Source organism: Mauremys mutica, chromosome 11, assembly GCF_020497125.1.
Source record: "Mauremys mutica isolate MM-2020 ecotype Southern chromosome 11, ASM2049712v1, whole genome shotgun sequence".
Classification (NCBI taxonomy): Eukaryota; Metazoa; Chordata; order Testudines; family Geoemydidae; genus Mauremys; species Mauremys mutica.
The window spans coordinates 4,751,269-4,779,196 of NC_059082.1; the positions used below are offsets into that span (position 1 = coordinate 4,751,269).

The window sequence follows — 27,928 nt, forward strand, 5'->3', positions numbered from 1 at the left end:
AGGTCTGTAAAAGCATTGGTTACACCTGTTCTACAGGCAATTAAGTGACACTCCTTCCCATGCTCCCCCAAGGCCCGTGGAGTGCTTTCAATGGTATAATGTGCCTTCTTCACTACCTTGCACACTGTACAGTTGTAAATGACTACTCAAAGTGTAAAATTCTACCACTCTCATTTGTCCATGTTTTACACCCTGGCTGCACGGGTCCAAATAACCAGGCAGCAAAGAATCAGGCCTAATAATTTCGGGTAGTTCACCTTGTCACACACCTCCTCTGTCCACAACACAACTCAGGCTTAGAAGAGCTATAATTGAGCCATAACGGGTTTAAGAGAGTTGATTAGAATTTAAGAGATGTTCCTCCATGAGTAATATCTTCTAGTAAAGTAAGCTACAAACATTATGATTCAGCAAGTATCTTTTTATGGAGTCAGCAGACAGTGTGCTTGCTTGTGATGGGTGTTTTAAAGTACAGTTTTCAAAGGCGAGGAGCGAGCACTTCATTTGTCATGCAGGCTAAGATTTGCTCTGTATAATGTGCCTGGAGTGTGTCGCAAAAGTATGTTTTCATCTCAGGCGCTTCTGAGTATAATTAACCGGAGACATGAGAAAAACAATTCTATCAGCCTTTTAAAAGTGTGTTTCTCTTATGGATACAACTGTCTCACTCTGTATGGTATTTTTTCTTTGCTTCATTTTAAATGGAGTACTTGTTTTAATGTAGCAAGGATTTTTCCCATTAGTTCACTTAGTCCTTTGTTTAAAAAACAGCCGTATTTAGTGAAAATGACAACACACACACACACACACACACACACACACAGAGGCGATCTCTGTAGTGACTTGATAGTTAAGGCTGCATTGAAATCTGCACCTGAAGCACACCTAAAATCTGTCTGTTTCACAGTGTAATAATTAGGAGCCAAATTCTCTACTGGTATAAATCTACTGACTTCTACAGAGCAATTCAAGCAGAGAATTTGGTTGTGAATTTTGTCTCCACACTTGACACAATGGGCCTGATTCTCCTCTCTGTTGCACCAGATTTACACTAGTGGAATGAAGAATCAGGTCCTGTAATTCTTCAAAGGACAACTTAATTTTCCATGTAATTTTTTTTTTTTAAGAAAAGTTATTAACCCCACCCCATCCTGTAACTTCCTCATTATAAATTAACAGCAATCACTAACACCACAGATCACCCATTCACACACATTTCCCTGAACATTACAGAAAAATGTACTTTGCAGCCACCATTTGCAATCTGACACCAGACTTCATATACAGCATAGGTGTACATATAAGGCATCTATGATGTAAGTTATGAAACCATAGAAATTCCATATTAATAATCAAAAACACATGAATATACATGGTTGGTGATCAAAGGGACCTGCTGGCTGGTGGCTCCGTGGGCTGTGAATGATGGAATAAAGTTAATTCAAGTTGTGAAAAACTGATGACAAGGTGCTGAGTGACTTAACTACCTATTTCCCCAGGTTTTTTGTTTTTTTATGGTTTGCACTGTTAAGATGTACAGTCTTAATAAGTTAGCCTGTAAGCTGACACAATTTTTCTGTGTGGATATGTATGTGCTAAGCAGTGGAGATAGAGGGGTAGCACTGGAGAACAGAAAGTCCCAGTGAAGCTGCAGTACTCCATCAGCCTCCATGGTTTTAAAAATTAAAAAAAAAAAAAGGCCATTATGACAAACAAGCCAAATAATCTTAATATTTTTAAAAATTGTTTTCAACTGACTTCATTCTTCTCCTCTGTTCACCATGAAGTGGCATGTGGAATCCAAACTCACAATGACTTCAGTGGAGCCACTGTAATGTGATAAGTGCCCCAAAATTACAACAGTCTTTGTAAAAATGTCAGAAATGAATGATTTTTCAAGGGGTTTGTCTGCTGAAATTCTGAGATTTCAGGGTTTGAAAATTATCTCAAAAATTCTAATTTGCCCTTCTTATTCCAATGTACACACTCTAGTATAGACTATGGGTGACGATCAACAGGAGCTTTTATGTACACAAGGCGATATAAACTCTGTTTTAAGTGGACAGCCCAACACAACCTTAAATATAGAACTGCTTAGGGCTTCTTCATAATAATATAGCAGATCTAATCTGAATTTCCTTTGGGTCCTCTAAAGAGATGGCACTAAATTCCCTTTACCTGAAAAATCAGCACTGTTCCTTTAAGTTATTATCAAAGAAATGATAGCTGATGGCTTACTGCTAGCTTTCCCAAAATCTACCTCTGTCAAAACTCTGCCATAGCAGGTGTGAAAGAGAATAGATGCAGAACTTCAGTGAATACCACATCTGTTTTTTGAAAAAGAGAACAGAAGCAGCACAGAAGGAAGTAAGAGAGATAATTGCTGGCGTGAACTACAATACATTTTACTTGTGGGCAAAGGGCCAGCTTACACCAAGCAGAATATGCAGGCCCATCTTATTGGAATTCAGGGGTGGGCCTCCATTCTTGTCCGGAGACAGCTGTAAACCAGCAGCCCATAGCATCGCAATCAGGCACTGAGTTTTCTCAAGGAATGCTGATATGTACAGAAGAAGCTTTGGTGGCTCCGACTGCACCCTGCCTAGCAAAATGACAGACAATCTCTGATTCCAGATGACAAGAACTGGATAAAAACTTAAAACAAATGGTGACCTTTCAAAAGATTAATTTGTTTACCAACAAAATGTTCTCTGTTTGTCATCTGAGATGGGGGTGACCTTCACATTCCCATTTCTAGGTTGAAAGGATGCTGACTGTAGTCATCTGTTAAGTTAACTCTATCTCACCAATTATTCCCTTTTTTATTTTTAGTGGCAACAATTCATGTGCTTCTTAGTACAGTTTACAAATGCAACAAGCTCATTTGGAATTACTGTCGTGTAAAATCAATTTGTTTAAATCTAATTCTGCTACCGATGCCAAATTATGTTTTGATTGTAATTGTTGTCATATGCATGGGCTTAAAATACAAGTGGATTTTGAGGTCTTTTGCTCCTTTCTTTCTTCTGTTCATCCTTCTAATCATTTGAAATTAACAGAATTGCCACACTAAGCATTGCTTTATAATTATGGAAATATATATGTCTTCAGTGAGAGAGTATAAGATTAGCATCAACATACACACGGGGAAAAGAGTGAATAATGAAATGGTGATGGATACCGCTGTAACTGAAGTAAGTTAGTGAAAAACAATGAATATGATGCGACTTATAAAAACGAGAAATCAGAGTATTAAATTATACCTCATGAATAAATTAAAAGGTTCTAAGTTTACATTATGTTATATATTTATTTAGATGGAAACTGGGACCAAAGTGCCAGTATAATTCTATAGCAGCACAGCGATCCTAGGAAAACCGAAAGTGCAGTTGTGCAGTCTTTTAGGTCACAGCAGTTAGTCAGAGTTATTTTTGTGGCAATTCAGATCAGCATTTTGTTTTGCTTAGATGCTCCATGGGAAGTGTCTATTTTTAATGGGTATCACCTCATCATTTGTTGCCCAGAATGTACTCGGTAAATAATGTGATGCCCAAAATACCTTTGTTGTTTAAAATGGGACTATATTCTTTACTTGGTTTTAGCTACGTATGGAATGTTACGATAGAGGAAGAGTGCTAATGCTGATCAGACAAATAGGAGTTGAGGCAACATAACGACAAAACTATGGTGCAGCAGTAGCTGCTCCACAGTTAAAGCCTGCACTCAGCTTTCATCATAAAAATCCAATATCAGCTACTGACTTGGAAAGTTGCCACATTCACTCTTCTTTCAAAGAACAATGTTTCCATGGTTTGAAGAAAATCTGTCAAACTGTTTTTAAGTTACAGGTCACTACAAACAATTATATCCTGATTTGAAATTGATTTGTCTAATATCTTTTGTCTCCTTTCACCTCAAAACCAGTTTGTTAATAGCCCTATGTGTGTACAGGTATGTTGCCCTCTATTGACTGGTTACATCTTAGAGAGAATAAGGGTTTTTCTAATCAAGGTCTTTCTGTAGCTAAAGTGGTAGAGAAACCTTTATTTTTAAAACTAGAGGATCATGGTTTCATTCCCAGCTCCAAAATTATGTATCTTAATTTAATTATGGAGCAGCGATAGTAACTTGTTTTGTTATAGTTGACACTTATGGATATCATTGCAACCACAATCCCACTCTAGGGGTACGGCTATACTGTGATAAGAAATCCATGGCACAGAATCTCAGAGCCTAGGTCAGCTGATCAGGGCTCGCAGGGCTTGAACCAGCCCAAGCCAAAATACCTGCGCTGCAACCACCCAAGTCAGCTGAACCTGGGCCAGCCATGGCCATGCCACAAGTCTTTTACTGCAGTACAGATGATACCCTCTGGGGCCTATTTTGAAAAAAAATCCAGGAAAATCCTCATGCTTTCAAATTGTTGGCATTAGGTTTCAATAGCAACTGAAACATCTTCTAAAAAAAAAATGTATAAAACAAAGTACTTCCTGAGATTAAAAAAAAAAAATAAAGAAAGAAAAAAACCCAACCTTTTAAAAGGCTACTGGCTAAGTAATGCTATTGAAGAATTATAGAAGTTGAAGATGGAAAATACCTGTTTGGTTATTCCACCTCTCTGCCATATTTTTATATATAAAATCATATGCTATATACAGTTTCTTAGCAATTGTTAGTATGTATCAAATAGCTTCCCTAATTTAGATTAACATTTGTAATTTAAGTCAACATTAAAAGTTTTCGCTGATCAGTACATGTTTCAGTGAGAGTGATAAAACACATGACTCTCTACAGCAGAATAATATTCCTCTGTTTTAGAGTGGTTTTAAAATGCCATTAGCCATGATGTTTTTTTCTAATTAACTCTATATCACAGGGTTAGACAAATCACCTCTTAGTCTGGGCAACGGCGTTCAAAAATCATTTTTTATAAGTGTCAGCCCACAACTGTGCCATTCACAGATGCTGTTTATGTTGTTTAAAACCAAACACCCTAGAATGCTGCGTATGGCACAGGGCTTGCTGCATAATGCTTCTATTACATAAATTAAATTGTAAAAGAGTGTTTTGGATTAGATTATTTGACATGTGCTTCCCTGTGGTCCACACTGCTGAATCGAAATTATGAGAGTAATTGATCTTTGGAATAAGTCTGTGCATATTAAATATAAAAGCAACGTTGGTGGTAAATACCATGTTAATGCTTACTCATATATTTAAAAAGGACAATGGTGGAGGTGCAGAAATCGGAGAGTCAAATTTTAGTCTCACACAGTTGTGCCACTTTTTTTCAAAATGTCCATTTTCATCCAATAAGAGGGCAGGTTTAAGTGTGGCAGATGCCTTAGATAAGTAGCGAGGTGTTTGCACCCAGCTGGTCAAAGTGGTTTTACTTTATTTATTTTTCTTCCTGTCTATAGAGATAGAGTCTTTGGGTCTGACACAATTTGCACTGAAGAATCTTTTCATTCTCCTCAAGAGGAGCTGAATCAAGCCTATTGAAAATGAAATCTCAGAGCCTTTGCAGCTCAGCATCCACAGAGCTATCTTGGATAAACAGAACGCTTCAAAAACTGAAAGAATGATTTTGATAACTTGCGTTGCTCGAGTTACACAAGTTAGATGGGAGGAATTAGTTACTTTGAAACCATGCTCTGAGAAAACAAAGGCCTAGATAGTCATCTTGAGCCCTACCCAAATTGTTTAACAGAGCTCAAAGTCTAATGTTGATTCTGTGTATAGTCAATACATCTGTTTTCACAAGCCTCTCTTCCTCAACAGAGGCAACGACATGGCAGCTGATGATACCTTTTCTCTCTCTCCCTCTTCCCCAATGTATGTTTCCCCTGAAGAAAGAAAGCTTGTCAAATATAGCCCAACTGAGCATGGAATAGAGAATGTTGTTCTACAAGGATGATATAAACCTAACTGTTTTGTATTTGGTGTCCAAACATAATGAAACAGTATATAGAGGAGCTGAAAGATTATTTAGAATAGTGGCCATATTAGAAAACCTCAATCTCACATAAGGAGAGGTAGACAATATTGAAGAGAATTCTAGTCTTCCAGAATATTCCAAAGACTCTGTTTTAAATATTTCAAAAAGACACTACCATTATAGTATCGAGGTGCTGTCATTTATATAACTAAGTGTATCTGAGGTGGCATTTTGCACTTCACAGGTAATGTACTCTTGACAACAAAAGGCTCATGTATGAAGTGTGATCTTGCTATCTTTTTTCTTTCTCGGTAACAAAGTTGTGAGATACAGTAGGCATTTGATTTGTTGATGTTTGAAAGGTCATCAGCTGAACTATAATTTTACAGCTCTGAATTATAACTACAGTAGAACCTCAGAATTACGAACCCCAGAGTTACGAACTGACCAGTCAACCACTCACCTCATTTGGAATTGGAAGTATACAATCAGGCAGCAGCAGGGACCAAAACAAACAAAAAAATTACTATCAAGTCCCCTCACCCTCTTATGTGAAGAGAACTATAATACCGGTATTACTCTAAAGCAGTGTTTCCCAAACTTGGGATGCTGCTTGTGTAGCTGCTGCGTCTGCAGGTCCGGCCGATAGCAGCTCCCACTGGCCGCGGTTTGCTGCTCCGGGCCAATGGGAGCTGCTGGAAGTGGCGCGGGCCAGGGGACCTACTGGCCGCCGCTTCCAGCAGCTCCCATTGGCCTGGAGCAGTGAACCACGGCCAGTGGGAGCGGCGATCGGCCGGACCTGCGGATGCGGCAGGTAAACAAACCGACCCGGCCCACTAGGGGCTCTCTCTACACAAGCAGCGTCCCAAGTTTGGGAAACACTACTCTAAAGCATTTCTCTAAAACATATAAGTCTATATGATTAGTTCATTGTATTTCTGGGTTTCTCTCTTTATTGCAAACTTTAGACTTCATCAAGATACGGATGTTTAAGATTCTTTGATTCTCTAGTTTAAGTAAGGGAGCCTCCCTTTGTTAGTTCACTGACACTTACCTCTGGAATTATAGTATTTTATTGTTAGGGTTACTTTTGAAAAAATGTCAATGAAGAATATAATAACAAAATGTCAAGGGCTGTATGTGTATTTTTCATCATTTTTAAAAACTCATTGTTTATGTTATGCTCTCAGAAGCTTGAAAATAGAGTTTATTCCTTCACAGTTCCTTAACAACAAAGGAACTGATCCAAAGTCCATTAAAACCAGAGTATTTACATTTCCTTCAATGCAATTTGGAACAGGCCAAAAATCCCATCAGCCCCAATCTTGCAAAGGATTGTGTGCATGTGTAACTGTACTCACAGACTTTAATTGGACTACTCACCGTGTGTAAAGAGAAGCACATGCTTTAGTCTTTGCAGGATCAAGGCCCTGTTACTTTAAACACAGTGCTGCTTTACTACTGTATCTGACAGCATTGTTGCTCTGTTAAAATGATCTTAGTAATACTTACGAAATTTAAAAAAAAAGAAAAGACAAGGGTAATATATACTTATGTAAAATATTACAATATGAAAGCCTAAACTATTGATAAAAAGGGTACTGAAACAAATTACTTACAGGAGCTGATTTTCTCTTATTAATTAGTGGCAAACTGATTCCATAGTTCTGTTTTAAAAGAACTCTATTACTGGTGTCCCCTGGATCATACATGATTTTCACATTCATTGCAAGCTTGTGCTGAAACAAAGACATAAAAGAATACTATACATATTCTCAAAATGTATTTACCACATAAACTAAAATGTTTAACAACAAAAGTGATTGAATAATGAAAAACATTGCTGATGAATTTATTCATCAATAAATGGGGAGAAGATTTCAAATAATTTGATTAATGTTATTCAACAATCCACTGAACAAATAATGAAAAAATGTACTTGTGATTAGATTATTTGACAATTAATATCACAAATATCATTCCACCAAACTCAGTTGGATCTACTTATTGAACATGTCCTGAAAGTTCTAGAGCTACACATCGTACATTAGTTCAATTTCAGGTGTGAAGGAAAACGATACATTAAGTTTGAGCCATTTGAGTGATGTAGGTTGCATGTAGTTTCTATCATTGAATCTACAAATGGACATCTACTCTATTTCGCCAAAAGAAAACATTCCTAATTTTAAAAAATTAAAAATTCCAGTGAGGATGATGAGACTAAAAATTCAGCCTGGGATTTACTTGTCACCATCCAAGTGAAAGGTTTAGCCAATGAACTCTGTATGTACTATGGCTAAACAGGCAAAGTATGCTCTTACTCTGTTAAATTGGACACTTTTCTCTCAGGGTCACCAAAGGTAAACTCCAAACTAGGTTTGCAAGCACCATAAGGGATTCTAGCTACATCTCTACACTATAAATCTCGGAATTAGTAAAAGGTATGCAAGAGACACAGCAAACATCTAATACTAAGATCAGTTACAGGCATAAGCAACACTTGAGATTCTGTAGCTGAACAGAAAATATACTGAAATAAAGTACCATATAGAAAGCAAAGGGGCAAGGATTAAAATACAGCTTGAAACTCAAAATTGGTCCAATTCTCCCCACCCTCTCCTCCCTCGCTAGGAGTCTTCCTATTAATTTCAGTGGATGCAGGATCATTCCTGAATGAATAGATACTTGAGTGTAAGTAAATAAATTCAGTTCAGGACAGAAAGTAAGCCAGGATTTTTGGCCACAAGGATCTATTTTCTCTTTGATGGGTGTGCTTATTCTCTCCTGAAGCACTTTGCTGAATCAGACTCCTAGTAACTGGATGTGGCAAATACGAGCTCTGATTATGGGAGGGGGTTAAATGTGCATTGTTGATATACTTTACAGTAATAGTTTCATCCATCATGGCCAAGCTTGCCAGAGATTTTTAAATTCAGGGATCATTGATCTTATGGATCAGAACAGCTTCCGTGGATCAGCTATGGCCTACTGGCTCAATGCAGGTAGAGCAGTTATTTAGTAAGTCAATGAGGAAATAATCATTATAGTACCAAGAATTAAAATACAGGGTTTTTTTAATGTCCTGTTTCATTTGTGTGGAATGGATCCAGCTGTTTTGCTCATAAAAATTAGTGTGGAAGACAATCCTAAAGGACAGAAAACATGTAAAGACAGTTTCTTAATCATTTCATTTTTAAATTAATCTAATGCATACAATTTCTGTAAAAAATAGAAGGAGCACTGCACAGAATAAAATTATCACTGTGAAAACATTTGCATTTACCACAGTGCATATGTTTTAATTGCACTGAAAGTCAGAACAAAACATCTGGATCTGCATCAAGAGAAGACATATCTCCCAATAGTTCCACTGAAGTAACATTGCTCAACTGCCTTACACAGATATGGGTTTATTCACCAACTGATGAATGGGAAACATTCTCAGCTGGCCTAAACTGACATATCGCCAATGAAGTCAATAGAGCTACATCGATTTACACCAGCTCTCTGTGGTCATAACTCCCATTATCTAAATATAGGAATGGAAAAGTACACCCTCAATATATCTAGCTAAATATATAATGTAGTTATAGTCAAGAACTTATCACTGATATTTCTATCAAGTTTTTAAAAAGGGTTTTAAGGGGATGTCAATTTTTGAAAAACAAAATTAATTTGTATATGTTTTACAATACTTTCAAAATGATCTCTGAAACTATTAATATAAGATTGCAATTTGTTTTCTTTATTGAAGAACTAAACATGTTTGAATTTATCTGACCTTTATATGCTCTTCTTTTGAAAGTAATTACAAACAAACATATCAAATGTGATTGTCAAACTTTGGTTTACAAAAACCAAAAGTTATTATCCACACCAATTACTCTTTTACCTAGATGGGTGCACAGAGGCAGAAAGTTCATTTTTCACCTCAACAATGATTCTGTGGTACAGTATTTATTTTATTACCACACCACACTGCTATACAAAATGCAAACTGCTTGTGTTATTAAACAAGGGTTGGAAAGAAAGATGCAATGGTTCTTTCTGAAGACCTTCTCAATTAAAAACAAGAGACAACTCACAATTTAAACTCCCCAGTCACATGCTGACAGTAAAATGATAAATCTCCCAGTGGCAAATTCCACTCAGGATAATGAGAAATGAAATGCTTAAGAAAGAAAGCTGACAAAAGCTACTTTCTAAATGTAAATGTACTGTTGGGAACAATCTTTGCAGAGAGATAGACTGGATGATCTAATAGGTCTATTTCTCTGTAACTTCTATCATCTATATCTCCAGCTTCTATTATGACAGTGCACAAGAAGGGGATGTGATGGACAGGGCAACTGGCATGTTACACACGTACAACAAGCAAATAATCTAGTGGTGAGTCCTGCAAACGTACTGTACAGGACTTATTCCAGTTTTAGTAAAAAAAATCATGGGTGATGTGTGCCACAGTCACTTTTAAACTGCCCGAAAAACGGAAGATGCTCAAAGAGTGCCTCTAGGGTAATTGGGACTCAACAGGAGCCAAGGGAAGGAGCCAACAGGGAAAAGATGGGGCATCCCACCTGGTGTCACTGGCTCTGGTCAGGATAACTGGGAAGTACCATACAGGCCCCACTACTAACAGATAAATGGAAAGGGACAATCCAGAGCAGTGTAGATGCGTCTACCACGTTATCAAGCGGTGGATCAGCTGCTAAAGGACTTCATATTACTGGAGGTTCTGTGTATTTCTCCCGTCTACACACTGGTTCACTATCCACAGAACGGTATAGTTTGTATGTTACAATCAAGTCTCATTCTACTTCAGTACAAGTGTCACTTCATACTGGGTGAATTCAGCCCATATAGAGGGCCAACAAATCCTGTCCACCACATAAGGCCTATTTTTGAGGACTTAAGTGGTGCATGGCCCACTGTCCAGAGGTGAACACCACCTTGTAAACTGACTATATCATATTAGTCTTTGAAACAAAAAGTATATTCGTCTACTTTGAACCAATTCTCACCCCTAACAACTGACAGCTTGCACCTAGTTGACAGTACTATAGAGTCTATTTTCTTCATTTACCTTTGTAACTCCCATTGATACTAATGAGAGAACAGGGAACCCACATTATGTCTTTAGGGCGCCACAAGTAAAACAGTTTTTGAAAAGAAAAACGAACGGATCAGTTCAGGCCTTTTGAACCCAGCAGATTCTCTAAATAAGTTTGAACTGAATTACCCAGCTATAGAGACACTAAGGTCTTCACTACCATTGCTGTGCAGGGGATTTAAGAGACATCCCCAATTAATCCTAGTGGGAGATGTGTGTGCAAGTCTCTCAGGCTTCCCTGGAAGAACAAACCCAATTACAACAAGCAAGAATGACAGTGCATCCTGATTTTCCATATACCTGGGCTAGCACAATCTCATCCTGCTGTTGCTATGATTCAGAAATACTGTACCTGCGTGTAAATAATAATTTCAAGAGTATACGAGCACATCTGTGGCCAGACTATTTGGCATATGGCAAGAATTCTAACAATCTGTATGTGAAAATATAGTCTGTGTTAATTTGATTGTAATCTTGTTTTCTGCTAACTACTGCAAGCGCAATTTATGCTCCATATCTACCATGATGCAGCCTGCTACTGACCACAAACCACAGAGATAATGCTATATGAACTATTTTTTTCTTTCAGAATCTACAATATATGTTTGAAACTTGATTCCTCTAACCAACAGGTTAAATAAACTAAGCCTGTAGATGCTCAAGTACCCTTAACAACTGATAACTGTTCACCTTACATTGTTTTTAATGTGGAAAAAAGGTTTATAGTTGCAACTGGGGATTACCTAGTTTAAAAGACAGAAAGTGGGGAATTATAGGTGGTAATTTCCCAGCTGGATTTCACAACTATTTAATAATAAAAGCTTTTATGTTAGCATGCCATGCATGTAGAACAGCTGGCAAAACAGCACTGTTTGTCATTTACTTCATAATGGGAAATTAGGGCTATCTTGTGTGTCCGTGGATATGCATTTTTAAGCAGATGTCACAGATATCAGAAATGAAAGGACAATGGGACTCCAAACCCCCCCAAGGGAAAGTCAGGGTAGGACATGGTGTGTGTCCTGCTCTAAATTAAGTTCACCCGTGCATGTAACAGTTGAAAAAACATGGATTATACTCCGATTATACATTAGTTGGCCTTTGATAATTTTTCATGACACAAGTGTCTTTATACAGCAGAGTGCCGGAACATTTTCTAGGAAAGTGTATTTTGTTTCCAAAAGATTCTAAAAACCATTTTCTGCATCAGCACTTTTTTCCATTTCATATTGCATGGTCTTGTGGGTGTTCTATTCAACAGAACCCCAGAGAAATGTAAAGTTTACATCCGTTTTAAAGTGTAAATGATGGGATTTTAGTGCACAGAGATATATTAAAGTAATGTTAAGGTTGCACCTCAAAACAGAAAGAAACTAGGAGAATTAAAGTGCAGTTGTAATCTGAATAATCCCTCTTCAAACAGGGGGTCACAGAGTTCCACATTCATTGTTTCTTTAAGATTTCTAGACCAAATTTCCTCAATTTACAGTGACTAGGGAAATTTTAGTCTTAATTTATAAATTGATTTTCTGCAGAGGGATCGAGCAGTATGAAATCTGGGCTGCTGATCCTTGGTTCATTCCTGCAAGGAGTCATGTTCCCTACTTTGTTGTTAGGGTTCTGGCATCCAACAGAGCTCCTCCTACCAACAGCCTGCTCTCAGCCCATTTGATGCCTCCCTAATTTAAAAAACTAATTCAAAATAGCCTGAGAACTGTGGATTATACCAGATAACTAGGGGTTAGCCCAAAGGATGCTATTCAGCCAATGGTCCCAGTGCTGACTAGAACGTATCAAAAAACTTTTTTTAAATTTGTGAAAATTTCAGAGATACTTCATTCTGATAGAAATTTTATTTTTCAAATTTGTCACTGAATTTAAAATTTGTTTTTTTCAAAATAACCTTTTAAAATTACCACTATGTGACTAAACAGACCAATCAAAATTGATAACACGAAATAAAACAAAAATTTTAATCAACATTTTTCAAAAACCATAAATTGGGGGGGGGGGGGGAAATCAGAATTTCTGCTTGCAAAAAAAACTCCCAGCCAAATGTCAGATGTCCAATGGGAGAGCTGACATTTCTCCAGAGGTAATCACCAGGTATATGTATAGAAAAGTTCCATTCCCCAGGGCTTGTGACATCTCTTAAGTAAAAAGGGCACCATTTTAGGCAACGACCCTCCAAACACTTACGCATATGCTTAACATTAGTGCTACTGATGTCAAAGGGACTATTCAGAGTAGTAAAGTTAAGCACATGCTTATAGGATTGAAGCCTTAAAGCAGAACAAGCAGCTAACTTGTTCCAGGATTCCCTAACAATCTCTTTGATGTCATTGTGATAAGGAAAAAGGCAGCAGGCTTTTTCTTGGCCTTGAACAGCCTCTTTTTAAAGGCTTCCCTGAGGGTTTTGAAGTCCTCTATGGCCAAGATCTTACCTTGCTCTGAAGACAGGAAAAGGGCCTCCCATCTCTGAGGAGTGCTCATTCTTCTGAGAATTATCTAAAACCCTGAGCCACCAAATGGCCATGCTGGCCTAAAGTGACTCTGTGGAGTTTGGAACAGGAGGGCTAAAAGAATGTAAATTACAGGAGTATTTGCTAAGTAATTTCATATATTTCACTGACTCAGACCCAAGGCATTCTTGGTAAGCTTTTTGACCTTAGACCCAAATTAAATGTTGTAGACTATTTGTTAAAGTAGCAATCAGTTATTTCAGACCTGCAAACTTGGAGAAATACTTGGTGCTGATCTGCCGCACAGCTGGGTAGTCAGAGGCTTAACAGGCACCCGTGGAAAAATAAATTGCTTCTGAGCAGCACCAATAGGAAGCTTCCTACTTTAGAAAGAAACAGAAATAATAAAAGTTACAAGACTTGCTTTTGTTTTACCTATAAATCTTGTACTGCCTCCATCTGGTTGGCTACTGTAGTTTTACTAAAATTCATGTAAACAGAACAAATAGTAGTTATACGAGTTAGCAGAAAAGCTTGATATACCTATGTGGAACTGCATTTTGTTTTTATATTCTTCTTCAACATTTTATGTAATACAGAAGAGCAATCCAAGAATCAATACAATTTTAACAATGCAAGATATTTCTCCAGACATGTGATTCTGGAATTAGGAGAGAGCACTTATCTATTAACTTCATCCAGGTTAAGTGTTTCAATTGATGGCTTACATACTCAGCTGCTTCCATTCCCTTTAGAGGAGTCTGACATTATAAAGTTTTTTTCCTGTCTCCCTCCATTGGTAGGAATATATAAATTCCACTCTTTGGGTGCCCCATTTGAATGTGAAAGTTAAATTTTTACAGTATTTAAATGCATTAGCTTCCACAACAAAACCATTTTCAGTTTTACTTACCATTTGGGGGGCTGTTCTAAATATACTTCTTTTTCATCAGTATAGGGAATAGTCAACACACTTCTATTTATGGCATTTAAATAATTCTCAGCATGTCTCTGTTAGAGAAAAAAAATTAAATTTAGATTATTACAGTGGAGTTAGGGACACTCAGCGTGTTCACTTGGATCAATTAACTTAACAGTCTGGTTCTTGTAATTACTTGAAAAGGAATGACAGGTCGGACATTTATGGGTAATTATAGCACATCTTGGATAACTTCATAAGCCACAAGGCCCGTTGACTTTGACCATCCAAAAAGTGCAATCATGGCTTTGAAATACAATGCTTGGTGCATTTTGTTGCTTGCTATTCAAAAATAGAATACAGACAGAGGCAACTATTTAGAATGAATTTACAATGAATTACTGACAAATACTTCACTACTGGCAAGGTCTTCCTGTTCTGTTTGAACTGTGGATCTACTTACTCTCAGCCCAATTTCAGTTCTTTCAATGGCTGTTTCAAGAACGTGAACATCCACACCCTCTCCATGTTGTTCAAGGTTGATGCTTGTCAGTTTGTCCTTAAGGTGGTGAAGGTCTTCTTGAACCTACAAAATTATGTCGTTATACGAATAATGCACACACATCACCAAAACATATGGTGTACTTCACATGGTATCAATTCACATGTCCTAAATAGAGGAAAATACCCTTGTAAGCCCCTGCAGTCCTGCAATTTTATAGTAGACACAGGGAAATCTTGCCATGGACTTCTGAAGCTGACAGCTAGTGCAAAAACCTGGACAACATCTTACAATGCCACCTGAGAGAGAGAGATTCAGACGTGAGGACCTCCTACCAGGTGAGGCCCTGACCCCATTCCATTCAAGCATCACTCTTGGCACAGTTCTGGAGGCATGCAGGTGCTGCAAAAGGTCTGAAAGGCAGAGCCAGTCATTGAAGTAGCTTATATCAAGACCACATAGGTCTTTGTCACTGATTATGATTATGTGTACTGTGGTAACACTAAATGATTCCAACTAGAGTCAAGGATCCATTATGCTAAGAACTTTCCTAACATTTAGGAAGAGCCAGTCTTTGCCTGAACTTATAAATCTAAATAGACAAGACAAACAAGTACACAGATAACATAAAAGCAAAATGTCAATGATACATACATTGTAATACATACACATGATTTATATATATTCCTACACATTATAACACACGTTTATATAACTAAGTTTCTCCAGACCAACCACATTCCCTCCTGTGTGTGCAAATACCCCAGCCAACTTGCTGTGACATTCATGACTCAAGGTGCAGTCCTTTCACCCTGCCTACCTCGCAGAAATAGAATCTTAATCTTGAAGGAGAAAAAGAAAAAATATCCCCTTATATTTTACATGTCTGAAGGACAACAATTTTCCTCACTCCCCACTGGGCCATAGACCCCCATCATTCCATCCCATTATTCATAGCAGGGCCCACAGCCCCTCCTCTGAAACCTGGTTAACCAGCCCCTTGAATTTCATCTTGCAGCCGAATGCTAGCTAGTGCAGCCACCACGGATAAGTGCATTTTATTTTCTATCCTTATAATAATATACATTATTATAAGCACAAAGGGAAAAATAACAACTCTTGAGGAATTGTACTGGATCAAAGTACTCAGAAATGGAAAAGACCTATGAAATCAACTCATTCCCTCTACATGGGCAGGGTACCATCCCCCTACTGAGTTAGGGCTTTGAGTTCTAAGTCAGCGCCAGATCAGATAATGTTCCTAAACCTGAGGCCATGGGCAACCCCATCCCATCAGAGACCATTTGAAATTTTAAGTTACATTTTTTACCCATATTCCTGTGCCACAGAGTTTAGAGTACAAATGGCTGTGTGAAGTCATTACAATTTGAATCCCCTGGGGTACCAGAATCCCTCCCTTGAGTCCTTTGTCCAGACTGGTTTCATATCACAGGTCCTTACCTCCAGTTTACCAGCAAATCATCATCCACTGTGCCAGTATTTCTTTTCATAAACACATCATCTGTGAATACATTCCCTACTGTCTCCTCTTCTCATGCCCTGCCATTACAGGAGATCAGCTTGGGGAAGATGACATGGATAAGACTGTAAACTACCTCTTGTACCTTTCAGTCCAGAGTCCAATCAAAGAGTCTTGCAGTGGGGCCCAGCTTTGACTGAATATGCCTCACCAACAACATTCCCAATGCTACCATCAACTCAGTGGGTAGTTGGGGTGATCCTTTAATCATTTTGCATTTCCTTTCACCCATCTGCACAGCCTACCTCCACTGCAATGAGTGGAAGTTTTCAACTGACTTCAATTTGAGCAGTTCATATCCTCAGTCTGTAAAGTCTTTGAGATCCGTGAAGGCTATGCATTAAACTATATTGCAACCTAAATTATAGAGCAACTGTGTTACCACTTACAGCTTGTATAAAGTTTTGTTTATTATGACTGATTTCTTTCCAATAGAAACAACAGCTTGCTACTTTCTAATTTATGCTTAGTTTGAGGGCTTCAGCCCTGGGGGGCAGGGCTCAGGTCACAGGCCCCAGGACTTGGGCAGGCTCAGGCTTCAGTCCCCCCCGCCCTCCTGGGGTTGTGTAGTAATTTTTGTTATCAGAATGGGGTCACGGTGCGATGAAGTCTGAGAACCCCTGCCCTCACCCCACCATTCGGTGGTGCCATCACCGGGAGCTCGGACTTCCTCATGCTGTGGTGCCCACCACCACACAGCTACCGAGCTCAGGCTCGGCACCATCCCTAGCTCCTCGGCCAGGGGGACCCACTGCCCAGCCGCCATGGGGGCCTGGCTGCCTGCCCCCGTGTCAACCGCCCTCTACCCCCGCCCCCCCTTGAGCGCTGCGGCCCAACCACAGAGCCTGGGCTGCCCCCAGCCATGACCCATCTGGCCTCCCAGTCACCGGGGCGGGGGGGGGGCGACACTGGCTGGACACTCGGAGGCTCACGGGAGTTTGGCCAGGGGCAAAGGCACAAAGGCTCATGGGAAGGGGGGCAGCGGAACCCCCCCCCCGAGACCTGTGTGAGGCGAGGGGGGAATCGGTCAGTTGTGACCTACCTGGACCAGAATGGCTCCTGCTTCCTCTCCCGTCCCGACTACCTCGGCCATGGCAGCTTCCGATTAATCGGCGCCCGCGGCCACGGCTCCCGCGCGCCGCTCCGGGGGCACGAGGGTGCACGTGACCGTGCCCTAGCAACGGGACGCGCTGGCCGGACTGTACCACCCGCTGCCGGGGGGAGGAACGTTCCATGTGGTTGGCGCGGGCGGGAACTTCTGGGCACCTCCCAGCAGGGCCACCCCTACCAGCGACACCCCGCCCCCTCCGACCTGGGCCGCCCCCTCCACGGAGAAGGTCATTCACTGCGCTGAGCGGCCGCTTCCCGGCCCGGGTGGTACCATTCACCAGGCCGGAAGGGGCGGGGCTTCGGGAGGAAGCGGAAGCACCGGGCGGCCCGCGGGGAGCGATGGCGGCGGCGGGTCCCTGTGCGCTGATAACCAGCTGCGCTGCCACCTTTGCCGGGGAGGAGCTGGTTAAAAGTGAGTAACGCTCCGGGGGGGGGAAGCGTTCTGTCCCTCCCCCCGCTGACCCCGTCCCAACGGTTCCCCCCGCCCCCAGCCTGGGGCTCTGCTGCCGCCGGGGCCCTTCTGCCTGTCACCCGGAGCTCGGAGGGCGGGCGGCCGGCGTGGGACTGCGGGCAGCGCCCCCTCCCCTCGCCGGGTCCGCGCCCCGGCTCCTCCGACCCTCGCCGAGTTAATGCCCGTTGCCCCCGGGCCGGGGTGGGGGCCCGAACCTAGCGCTGCTCCGAGAGAGCCAGGCGGGCTCGGGCCGGGCTCCCCGAGGTCTGGCTGCCGCAGCTGCCTTGGCGGCGGCGGAAAGCGCCCGCCGAGTCGGACCTCAGACGTGCCCGGCTGAAGCTGCGGGGCTGGCAGGTGGCCCTGCCTGTGGGAAAAGCGAACAGGCTTTGTGTGGTGTCATTGCAATCAAGGTGGTGCGGGGACCTGTTCAGCGTCTCCACGTCTCCTTCAGTCAAGCACCGTAACCTCTGCCTAATGGCATCGGTCACAGCACTCCAGGACATGGTTGAGCTTTGTGGCTTAGGCATGTTATTGACACTAGATGCTGTGGCACTGGGCAAACTCTCTAGAGGATTTTATAGATGTTAAAAGGGGAAAAGGGGTAGGATTTTACCCTGTACCCTTCATGTGAGTGCCCTCCAGCTGCCTCATTGCTCTGGGACCTCCCTGAGAGAAATACGCAGAATCTGTTTCACCCAGATCCCGTAGGAGGGAAAGTAGCTTTCTGTGAAAGCCTGTACATAAACCAAATAGTTTAAGCTTCCAAGTTGGACATTCTCCTGGGGATTAAGATACACTTTTGTAGAAGAAATGACCAATAGCCAGAAATAGCTAAAATGTAGAGAACAATCTGCGTAAACCACAAACCCTGAAATCAGACCTTGTTCATTTTTCTAAGGTGCTTCATAGAAGCTCACTTGTGTTTTAACTGATTAACTCAGGTAATTCTAAAATCAAATTCCTCATGAGGGGAGATGAAAGGGGCACAGCTCTCCAGCATTGTGATATTTCCAAAGACTGCAGTGTATCGGAGTTCATGCTTTCTTAGGCGGGGCCTGCTCCTTAACAAGTGACTTCCTTCTGTTTATAACTCCAGCTTAGGTTTGTTTTAGCAATACCAAAAACTAGAGCAATGGAAAAATCTCTTCTTCCCCCAGCTTTTCTCCCCTCACTCAAATATTCCATGACATTTTTGAAATTTCCATGCATTTGGCCCAGATTGAATCTGTAGCATGCAGTAGTGCTTTTGACTTCTTGGGGGGATGAGGAATAGCATTCGTATGGTCCGAAAAAATGATTTTGATCACATGCCTGGTAGTAAAAAAAAATTGCAGAGACTGTTCAGTGCAAGGAGCTAATTTTTTTTGCATAATATGATTCCAGGGATTGGTAATCTGCCCAGGAAGAAGCTTTTGTTTAATGTTTCTACAAAAATTGTCATGGTTTATCATTCATCTGTAAATGTTCAATAACTGGCATAGCTATGGGTCCTATAGAGTAGTCATGAACTGGCAGATAATTGCATGCATACTAAATCACCTAATGGGTACCAAGACAAGTCACAGATTAAATAATTCACTTTCAAAATGCTTACAACTTTAGGTGTGACTTGAATGACAGTACAGATCTTTAAGTAAAGACAATCACATCAATGCAACTGGTCAACTTTAAGGTTGTAATTTAAACCATAGAAGTTCTGATTCAGTCTGCATGTTAGTTCAGCACCAGGAGAAAGTTATGGGAAATCTTACCCCTGGGGAGTTCTGTTGCTGCTGCTTGTTTGTGAGAAAGTTATGGGAAATTCTGTGTTTTCGTAAAGCACAGAAGTGTGAGGTTGTAAGTGTCTTAGAGAGAAACCTAATGGAGTTAAAATAAGACAGGGTGGTGATATCTTGATGGTGCAAAATAGGATTGGAAGAATGTTGTTTGAGAGCTATGGAAGTCAGAACTTCTAAGTGACTCAAATAAACCAGATTTGACTTTTTTTTAAATAGTAACCACTTTGAAAGGCAGCTCACAGAAGAAGAGAGAGATTGAATGGAGATAGTAAAATAGTGACAGGTATTTAAAAAAAAATTAAATTGCTGATGTGTATATGAAAGTAAATCACATGACCCAACTGGAATAGTGGAACAGACAACCCAGGGGCTATCTGAGGTTGGTATTTGGATGAGGGCTAGATGGCTGCCACTCAATCAAGACAAGACTGAGAGGAAATACTAGCGGGTGGGAGGAAGACACTGGTAGAGTTTGCAGAAGTTGGGCTGTCCACATCAGTTTAACCAACAGTGTGAATTTTAAATTGATTTAGTTAAATCAGTGCACCCTGCTTATATAGATATTATAGTGGCAGCCTTACCAAGGGAGTGGTACTGCCATTTTACACACACACACCCCCTGAGATGTGCTAGTAGATCCTGTGTTGCTCCTTGAGGACCAGATAGCATCTCGTTTTGTTAAATCTGAGCCTTTCCTTTCAGCTGCAGGGACCTTATCACCATTATCCATCACTTTGTTACTTTGAGATTGGATTACTGTAATGTGCTCTTTTTAGGGCAATGCATCAAGACCACTTGGAAGCTGAAACTAAAGCAGGATTTGGTGCCCTCTTATTGAGCATAGTTTCTTACCATGAACACACACTGCAGTGCTCTAGGATCTGCCTCCAATGGGTTTCTGGGTCAAAAATCAAGGTATTGGGTTTTAATTAATAAAGTCCTAAATGATTTGAACTGCAGCTACTTTGGAACTCACTTCCCCTGTGGTCTTCTAGAACCTAAGTTTGGTTTAAGCTTTCAGGCCTGTTGCAAAGCTCTACTCCCCGCTCCCTCAACCTTTTATGCAGGGGTGGGGGTGCCTTGAGGGTTGGAGGGATGTGTTTTGTTTCAAGATGCAATGAGCAGCCCTTCATACTTACTGCATGACTGTTGTATTGTGTGTTACATTATGTCAAAGCACAGGATGGGCACCTGCACCTTAGATGTATTTAGTTATCTGAAACAGTCTTGCAAAATGATGACATTACCACTCCAAACGCTGTATACTCACTCAGATCAAATTTTAAACACCCTGGTGGACCAGGGAGGTGGCTGTACAGCTAATCCCTGATGCTTGGTGGTTCTCTGTCTTTCAGAAAAGGGATTCTTAAATGTATTCCTGCAAAGTTCTTACTTCCTGTGTAACTTTCAGGGGATATTTCTTATAGTTGCTTTCCACCAGGTGGCTCTCAAGACACAGAATATGAGAACTGCTAGTAGCATACCTACCAGACCAGAGGAGACTTGATAGTTCAGTTCTTTAATGTGTTTTAAATTAAGTTTTAGTCAGTGTTAAAATTGGGAAGCACTCAGAAAAAAAATCAAGAATGCTTTACTGTAATCTTTGGGAGAAAAGCTGCAACAGGGTATTTGCTATGGTTTTTAAAAGAACATTACTAGTCCAGTGGTAGTTAATACTAGACATAGCAGGGGTGCTTAAGTTTTAGGTATTTTTCTCATAGCTGTAATAGAGCAGTAAATTCTGGCGGGGGGGATAGGGGGGAGAGAAGATGGACAGACCTTCAGCTCTGTAGTTTATCTCCTGTGACTTCTCTTAAATATTCATATTCAGCTCATTTTAGAGGTCATACTTCAATTTTCTAACGTGCTTTGGAGAGTCCATTCCATACATTAGATGCCTTCCATATACAGAACGTCTGCTGAGTTTTTGGATGTTTTACAAATGGTATGAATGTGATATGCCACCTGCATTCTTAAGTCTGGTGGTGTCTGCCTTCCCTTTTCTTCTCAGAATCTTACTGTTTCATTTATCCCCTTTTGTAACAAGACCAAAGGAACACCCAATGAAATTTGAAAGGCAACAAATTTAACTTATCGAGGAATATTGCTGCCCTTGACTATCAGAGTCCAAGATCTTCGCAGTATTAAAAGAACTAGATATTTGTATGGACAACGAAAACACTAAACAGAATTTTTAAAAACCTAAGGAATATAAATAATTCATGGCATAAGCCAGCCACTAACTGCCTGGGGTTAGAAAGACACTTCTCCTATGAATAGATTCTGTAAGTATTAGAGAGCGTCTTGTGTCTTGCTCTGGGCCAAGCTGATATGCCATTTTGGAAATGTAAGATTTTCAACTTTAAAGAACTTTAGTCCTTGGTGGGTTGCAAGAGACTGGTCTTGAACCAGTCAAAAATGCCATGTTGTTTACAGTGCTTTTAACATCTCTGCTTGGGCCAGTCCAGTATCTCCTGTTGTGATTCGCAGAGCAAAGGAACTTAAACATTAACATTTCCCCTCCAGTTGAAGCCTTCTTTAAAAAGATGTTATATTTGTGCATGTGGCATTCTGTGAGCAGAGTCTCTTTGGGGCAGGACTGGGCCCTGAACCATTTGGACCTGTGGGTGCTATTGTCATCTGAATAACCCATCTCTGTTCCATGAAGAAGACAGCCAGAGAAGTCAGTCCAATAGGCCTGCCTGCATTTGTGGTCACCTTGTGAGTCGGTTGGTTTTCTAGACTCTTTGGATGTTAAACCACTGACCCTCTTGATGGTTGGGAAGATCAAACATGAAAATGAGTAATTCTCTAAAGACGTACGTTTACCGAGACACGTGCTCTTGCCATGATATCAGTTTTCTGGAAATGTTTGTTTTGGCCAAATGCAAGCAGAATTTGAAGTGTTTTTATCCTAAAAAAATATTTTCTAGAACTGGGTGTGGAAAGCTTTCATTATAGTTGAGAACCTGTTTTTGCATTAAAATACAAACTGTCTTCTATTTTGGGAAGAAAATTCATGGAAACATAGTACAGTATGTACAATATATGAAACTAATTCCAAGGCGGAGTAACATTCTGGACAATTCTTAATTTGTCTAGACAGTTTATTTCAGTATCTCCATACAGCCTCTGTTTTTACAGCAGAAACAGAAGGCAAAACACTTAAATATCTTAGTATAGGTAGTGATTTTTAGTGAGAAATGTAACTAGTGGCAAACCTATTGAAGCTGTCAAAAATAAAGTATCCAAGCGGCACTTAATTTTGTCAGCAAGAGTAATATATAGAAATGGGACTTCACGGTTGTGCTGTAGAAATGTAGGAACTATTCCAAACCTCTAATTATTTTTATGGGAAGTCACAAGTATGCAATATAGCTCAAGGCAAGTTATAAAACTTTAAGATACCTTCAGTATTTGAGTTGTTTTGTGTACAAGAGTTTTAATTCCACATGGTTCTTGGGGAGAAATTCCACAATATGACTGGCAAAGTCATTCTGTTTGGATGAAAAATGTCTATAATCAAAAGCAGAACAGGGTGAATGGAAGTTGCATAAAATAGCAGAACCTTAGCAGCTAAAAGGAAAACAAACGTTTGTGGGGGGTTTTGTTTTTTGCATTCTTGAATTCTCTTAGAGGCATAAACTTTGTCTAGCAATTTTGCCTCTACTGTTTTGTAATAATTTTAAATTTTTTATGGATGGAGCTGATGTGAAAAATCTTTCACAGTGAGGTTTGGGGAGCTATTTTTAAAAACACATTCACTTCCTTTTTGCATGCACGTTTATAGTTCTTACGGAGTTGGCTAACTTAAGGGGAAAAAAGTGTTTTCCAACAAAGACTCTTTCCTCATTCTGTTTTCTTCCTGCTGGTCATTCAGTGAAGTTATAAAGTTGATTTTGTGACTTTACAGTAATTTCAGTGGCAACAGACTTTGTAGCTTTGTTAAAGGATCAAATGGAGGGAGAAGCAGGGCAGAGATAAGAGCTCTGACAAAAATATCTTCAATAGCAAAAGGGAAACATGAAAATATAAGGAATTTTTTACTAAATGATTGAAAATTTTTGTATGATTTCAAGGTGGTGGCAGGGAACAGCTTTAACATAACTTAAATAACTTTCACTAGCATTGGCAACTCTAAAAATTCATTTCTGAGATAGTAATCTGTTTTATGAAAGCTAAGGCACCAAAACATGCTTTATGTGGGAATTAAATAAAACAAAAAGCCCACCACAGTATAGCTACTTCTAGGCCAGACTAATGAACTATATTTTACCTGCATTTGAAACAGTGTGCTACGTATACTGGCCCTGTAGAAAAAGAACTAGTATTCATGTATTTAGAAATGTTTCATTGCTTGTTTGAGTGTTACTTGCCAAAAGAGTCCCTGGATTTTTCAAACAATATCTTAACTACCTCGACTTTGCAGCAGAATATGAAATTGTAGTATTAGCAATTTGCTAGTAAACTGCTTGTGCAGTAGGAATTGGCATTATTATATACAGGACTTGTTAATATCCTGAGTGTCAAACTAATATAAATGGTGGTAGTTTACCGTTGTACTTAAATCTGGCTGAAGTAAATCAATATTACAACCCCCCACTTTACACTAGAAACAAGTGTTAGTTTTGGCATTCAAGGAACACTTTTAAAACAATCTTTATTCTAAATAAAACTGATGTATGACTCAGTGAACAGCTTTGTGGATTTTGGAAGGAGATGTCACCCTTCAAGAGTTTCTCTGTTACTGAATGCTAAGGACAATCTGCTAAAGAGATTTCTGAAGGTTGTGTGTGTAATTCAAATTAATTGAGGAGGTTTAGAACTGAAAATACTCAATGTGTGTTAGAAAACTGAAAAACAGTCCTCTTCCACTAGCCAGTCTAGACTAGAGACTTGGGTGTTTGCATCATAGCAACTGATGGCATCACCCAGCCACCAAACACAGAGTTCTTTTCTTAGGTGTCTATAAGGCCATAAAATGGTGCAGGGTAAATATTGGATCCTGCACAGAGTTTTTGGCAGACAACTGTAGGAAGAACTTTCTCAGATGCTGTTGAAAGTTACTGATAAACAGTAGACACTAAATCTAAACATCTTCATGATCTAGGATTTTAAACTGTTTGTTTTTAGAAGTGAGCTAAGAAGTTTTTTTAAAATTACATATTAATCCAGATTATTTTGGTTAGATGTTGTAGTGGCCCCTGGAGTATACTATGACCATGGATTTGCAGATTAACAGTTGGTCACATAATACTAGGGAATCCAGAGTCAAGATTTGTTTGGCCTTGAATTATCTTAAATCCTTTATTTCTTTTGTTTTCTGGTTGTTAAGTGAACATTCTTATCAGAGTGGACCTTGATCATATTAAAAGCCATTAGTTCACTCTGACAATAGAAAAGTAGTGGCACCAAAAATGATAAATGTTGCTAAAATAAAATGAAAGTTGTCTTGGAGGTTCTGTCATATACAACTTATTTATAAGAAAAATAGGTTAAAGAGTTATAATCTAGGTGTGGAGGAGCCAGTTTGTGAAAAACAAGGTTTATGAAACTAGATTAGGAAATTCTTTTACAGATTAGTCATCTGTTACCAAGGTCAAATCTTACCCTCTAATTCCTTCATTGCCTTCCTCTTCCTACCAAGCTCCTCTGCTTCAGTGTTGTAAACAGAAGTGTTATGCACATCTCTGTTATGTGGCATCCACTGATGTGTTTGAACAGCTGCTCCCGCCACCATTTATGTGTTCCAGTCTTTCCCATCTTCCTTCAAATCCCACCATAAGCTCCATTTTCACTATCCCAATGAGACTTCCTCACCTACCTGTATTTAACCTGTTCTCCCATATATTGTAAATGGAATTCAAATCAAACTTCTTGGGGAAGAGACTTGGTCTTTGGAAAGCACTGGGAGTTAGGCCCATAGGTACTTTTGAAAATCCTACTAAGCATCTATCTATACTTTTAGGCACCTAAATACTTATAAAATCTGACCTTGAGAACTGAAAGACTGCAAATTACATTTCCAGTCCCCTGAGCCTTCTGGTCCCCCCAGAACTGGAGTTCTCTGATAGACTCACATTAATGGATACAGTTCTATAACTTTTTTAAAAACTTTATGATTTTGCCCAATTTGATCCCAATTATGCTGACTCTTTCAGTGCTCTGTAGTTGTAGTTCTTTGCTACTAATTATAATTTAACTCCACCAGGTGGCTGTCAAACTATGTGATAGCCTAGGCCCTCGAGGCAATGCTAACTTAAAGGTTACTTCTAAATAGTCCACTACGTGGGCCTATAGTAAGTTTTCAGAGTGTTGGTTGAGACTTTAATTGTGGCTCCCATAGAACTCCATATAGGAATCTTTTATAATCTGTCCCAGCTCAGACACTTTGGTTTCCTTCCCAGACCCGAGAAAGGGCTCTGTGCGGCTTGAAAGCTTGTCCCTGCCACTAACAGAATTTGGTCCAGTAAAAGATATTATCTCACCTACCTTCTGTCTCTCAGATCCTGGGACCAACATGGCTACCACCCTGCAAACAATTAAACTTCTGACAGCTGATAATTTACTCTGTCGTCTTGTTGTGCATTTTCAGTCATAGTCAGCGACAGTTTCTAATGACTTGGCTAGGAATGACATTAGCGGCATGTATTTCATTCCATGTCCTTACAGCTTGTATATTGTTTAAAAGATTGTTGTGAACCGAGTAGCGGTTACTGGTACAGCCTCTTGCAAGTATATGAACTTGGAGGAACATACTTGCAGATTTACTTCAGTGTTTAAGTAGGTAGGCAAAAGTGACAAGAATTCTCCTTTTTTGTCCCAGCTGGAATTTGGATGAGCACCCTTGATAGAAGCCAGGCCTGCACCTTCAGTATTTAAGCTGCCTTCTTATTTCTTCCACAAAACATCCTTAATGTGCTCCATGATGTACATTGTTAGATGCAATCCTGCAGAGCATACTTAAGGCTAGAAAAAACCGTATTAATTAAAATAACTTTGTAAAACTTTTCTGAAATTCTTGCTTGCTACAGCATTTATCTCCAGGCTAGCATTAGTCTAGGCTATAGTAATAAGTTGAGAAATAAGGTTTTGGAGTCAGTACAAGTATTGATAGCTTTTTAATATCTATTCTGAGTATTACAGTCCAGCTGAATTTAGCCTTATGTCTAAGACTTTTCTAGATAAAGCCAATACCAAGAGTACAGTTCACCATCTCATCATGCGTTTCTCTGATTTTTGTATAGGCATCATAGGAACAGAAGACCCTGCTGCAGATGTGTCTACAAGCGGGGGCGTGAGATTTTACCCCTGGACAATAGACAATAAATATTATTCTGCTGATATTCACCTGTGTGTGGTACCAAACAAATATCTTGTGACAGCAGAAATTGCTGAATCTGTCCAGGCGTTTGTGGTTTACTTCGACAGCACAATAGTAAGAATGTGTTTTGTTCCTGTATATTATCTTCTCATGCACTATCCTTGGGACTGTTGCTATAATTAAGTCATCTTTATGTTCCCCAAAGCCTGTGTTGGTTGCTCTCTAGGCTGGTCCTGTAATGCAAGCTAGAGCAGCCTTAAATTATGCCTCTTAACAATGGTCCTTGGGAAACATTATGGCAATTAGGGAAGCCACAGTTCCTTGCCCACCATCTTCCCTTACGCCAGTCCCAGGAAATGAGGTAACATAAGAGCTGGTACTTCACCTGTATGCATCAGATATTCCTGCTACATTGGGGCCATTCTCCTCAGACTAGTTGTGCTGATTTTAGAGCTGTTTGATGCTTGTTGTGCAAAGCTGCTGTAGCACAGCCAGGGATCAGGGCAGATATTTTTAAGGATTCACCCTCATCCCTTTTAATGAAAGTAAGAGAGTCCCAACATGGTTGGAGTCATCCAAATAGTCTTTCAGTAAAATCAGCAAAGGCCATGAGATTCCCAATACTTCTAAGGAAAAACAAAAAACAAGGAGAAAATGTCCATTTGGGATGGAGAACCTTTCACCCCACGAACAAGAAAGGGCACAAATCTATTTCAAGCTCCCTCCCATTTGAGGGACACCTTTCACCTGGCACTGCAAGACTGTCTCCAGATAAACAGTCTGCAGCAGCAGTA

General features: G+C 40.0%; 2 protein-coding genes across 2 annotated transcripts in view; one reads left to right on the forward strand and one right to left on the reverse strand.

Moving 5' to 3' along the window:
• IQCH (IQ motif containing H) overlaps positions 1-17,707 on the reverse strand; it is a 116,159-nt gene extending 98,452 nt beyond the window's left edge. The window contains exons 1-5 of the mRNA XM_044980709.1: positions 17,514-17,707; positions 14,893-15,015; positions 14,424-14,521; positions 13,776-13,893; positions 7,558-7,677 (exon numbers count right to left, since the gene is read on the reverse strand). Of these exons, the coding sequence (XP_044836644.1) occupies positions 7,558-7,677; positions 13,776-13,893; positions 14,424-14,521; positions 14,893-15,015; positions 17,514-17,564 (510 nt within the window). The 5' untranslated portion in view covers positions 17,565-17,707. The remainder of the gene's footprint in view (positions 1-7,557; positions 7,678-13,775; positions 13,894-14,423; positions 14,522-14,892; positions 15,016-17,513) is intronic.
• Positions 17,708-17,853: 146 nt separating this feature from the next.
• Positions 17,854-27,928, forward strand: part of AAGAB (alpha and gamma adaptin binding protein) — a 29,169-nt gene continuing 19,094 nt past the window's right edge. The window contains exons 1-2 of the mRNA XM_044979969.1: positions 17,854-17,993; positions 27,058-27,248. Of these exons, the coding sequence (XP_044835904.1) occupies positions 17,921-17,993; positions 27,058-27,248 (264 nt within the window). The 5' untranslated portion in view covers positions 17,854-17,920. The remainder of the gene's footprint in view (positions 17,994-27,057; positions 27,249-27,928) is intronic.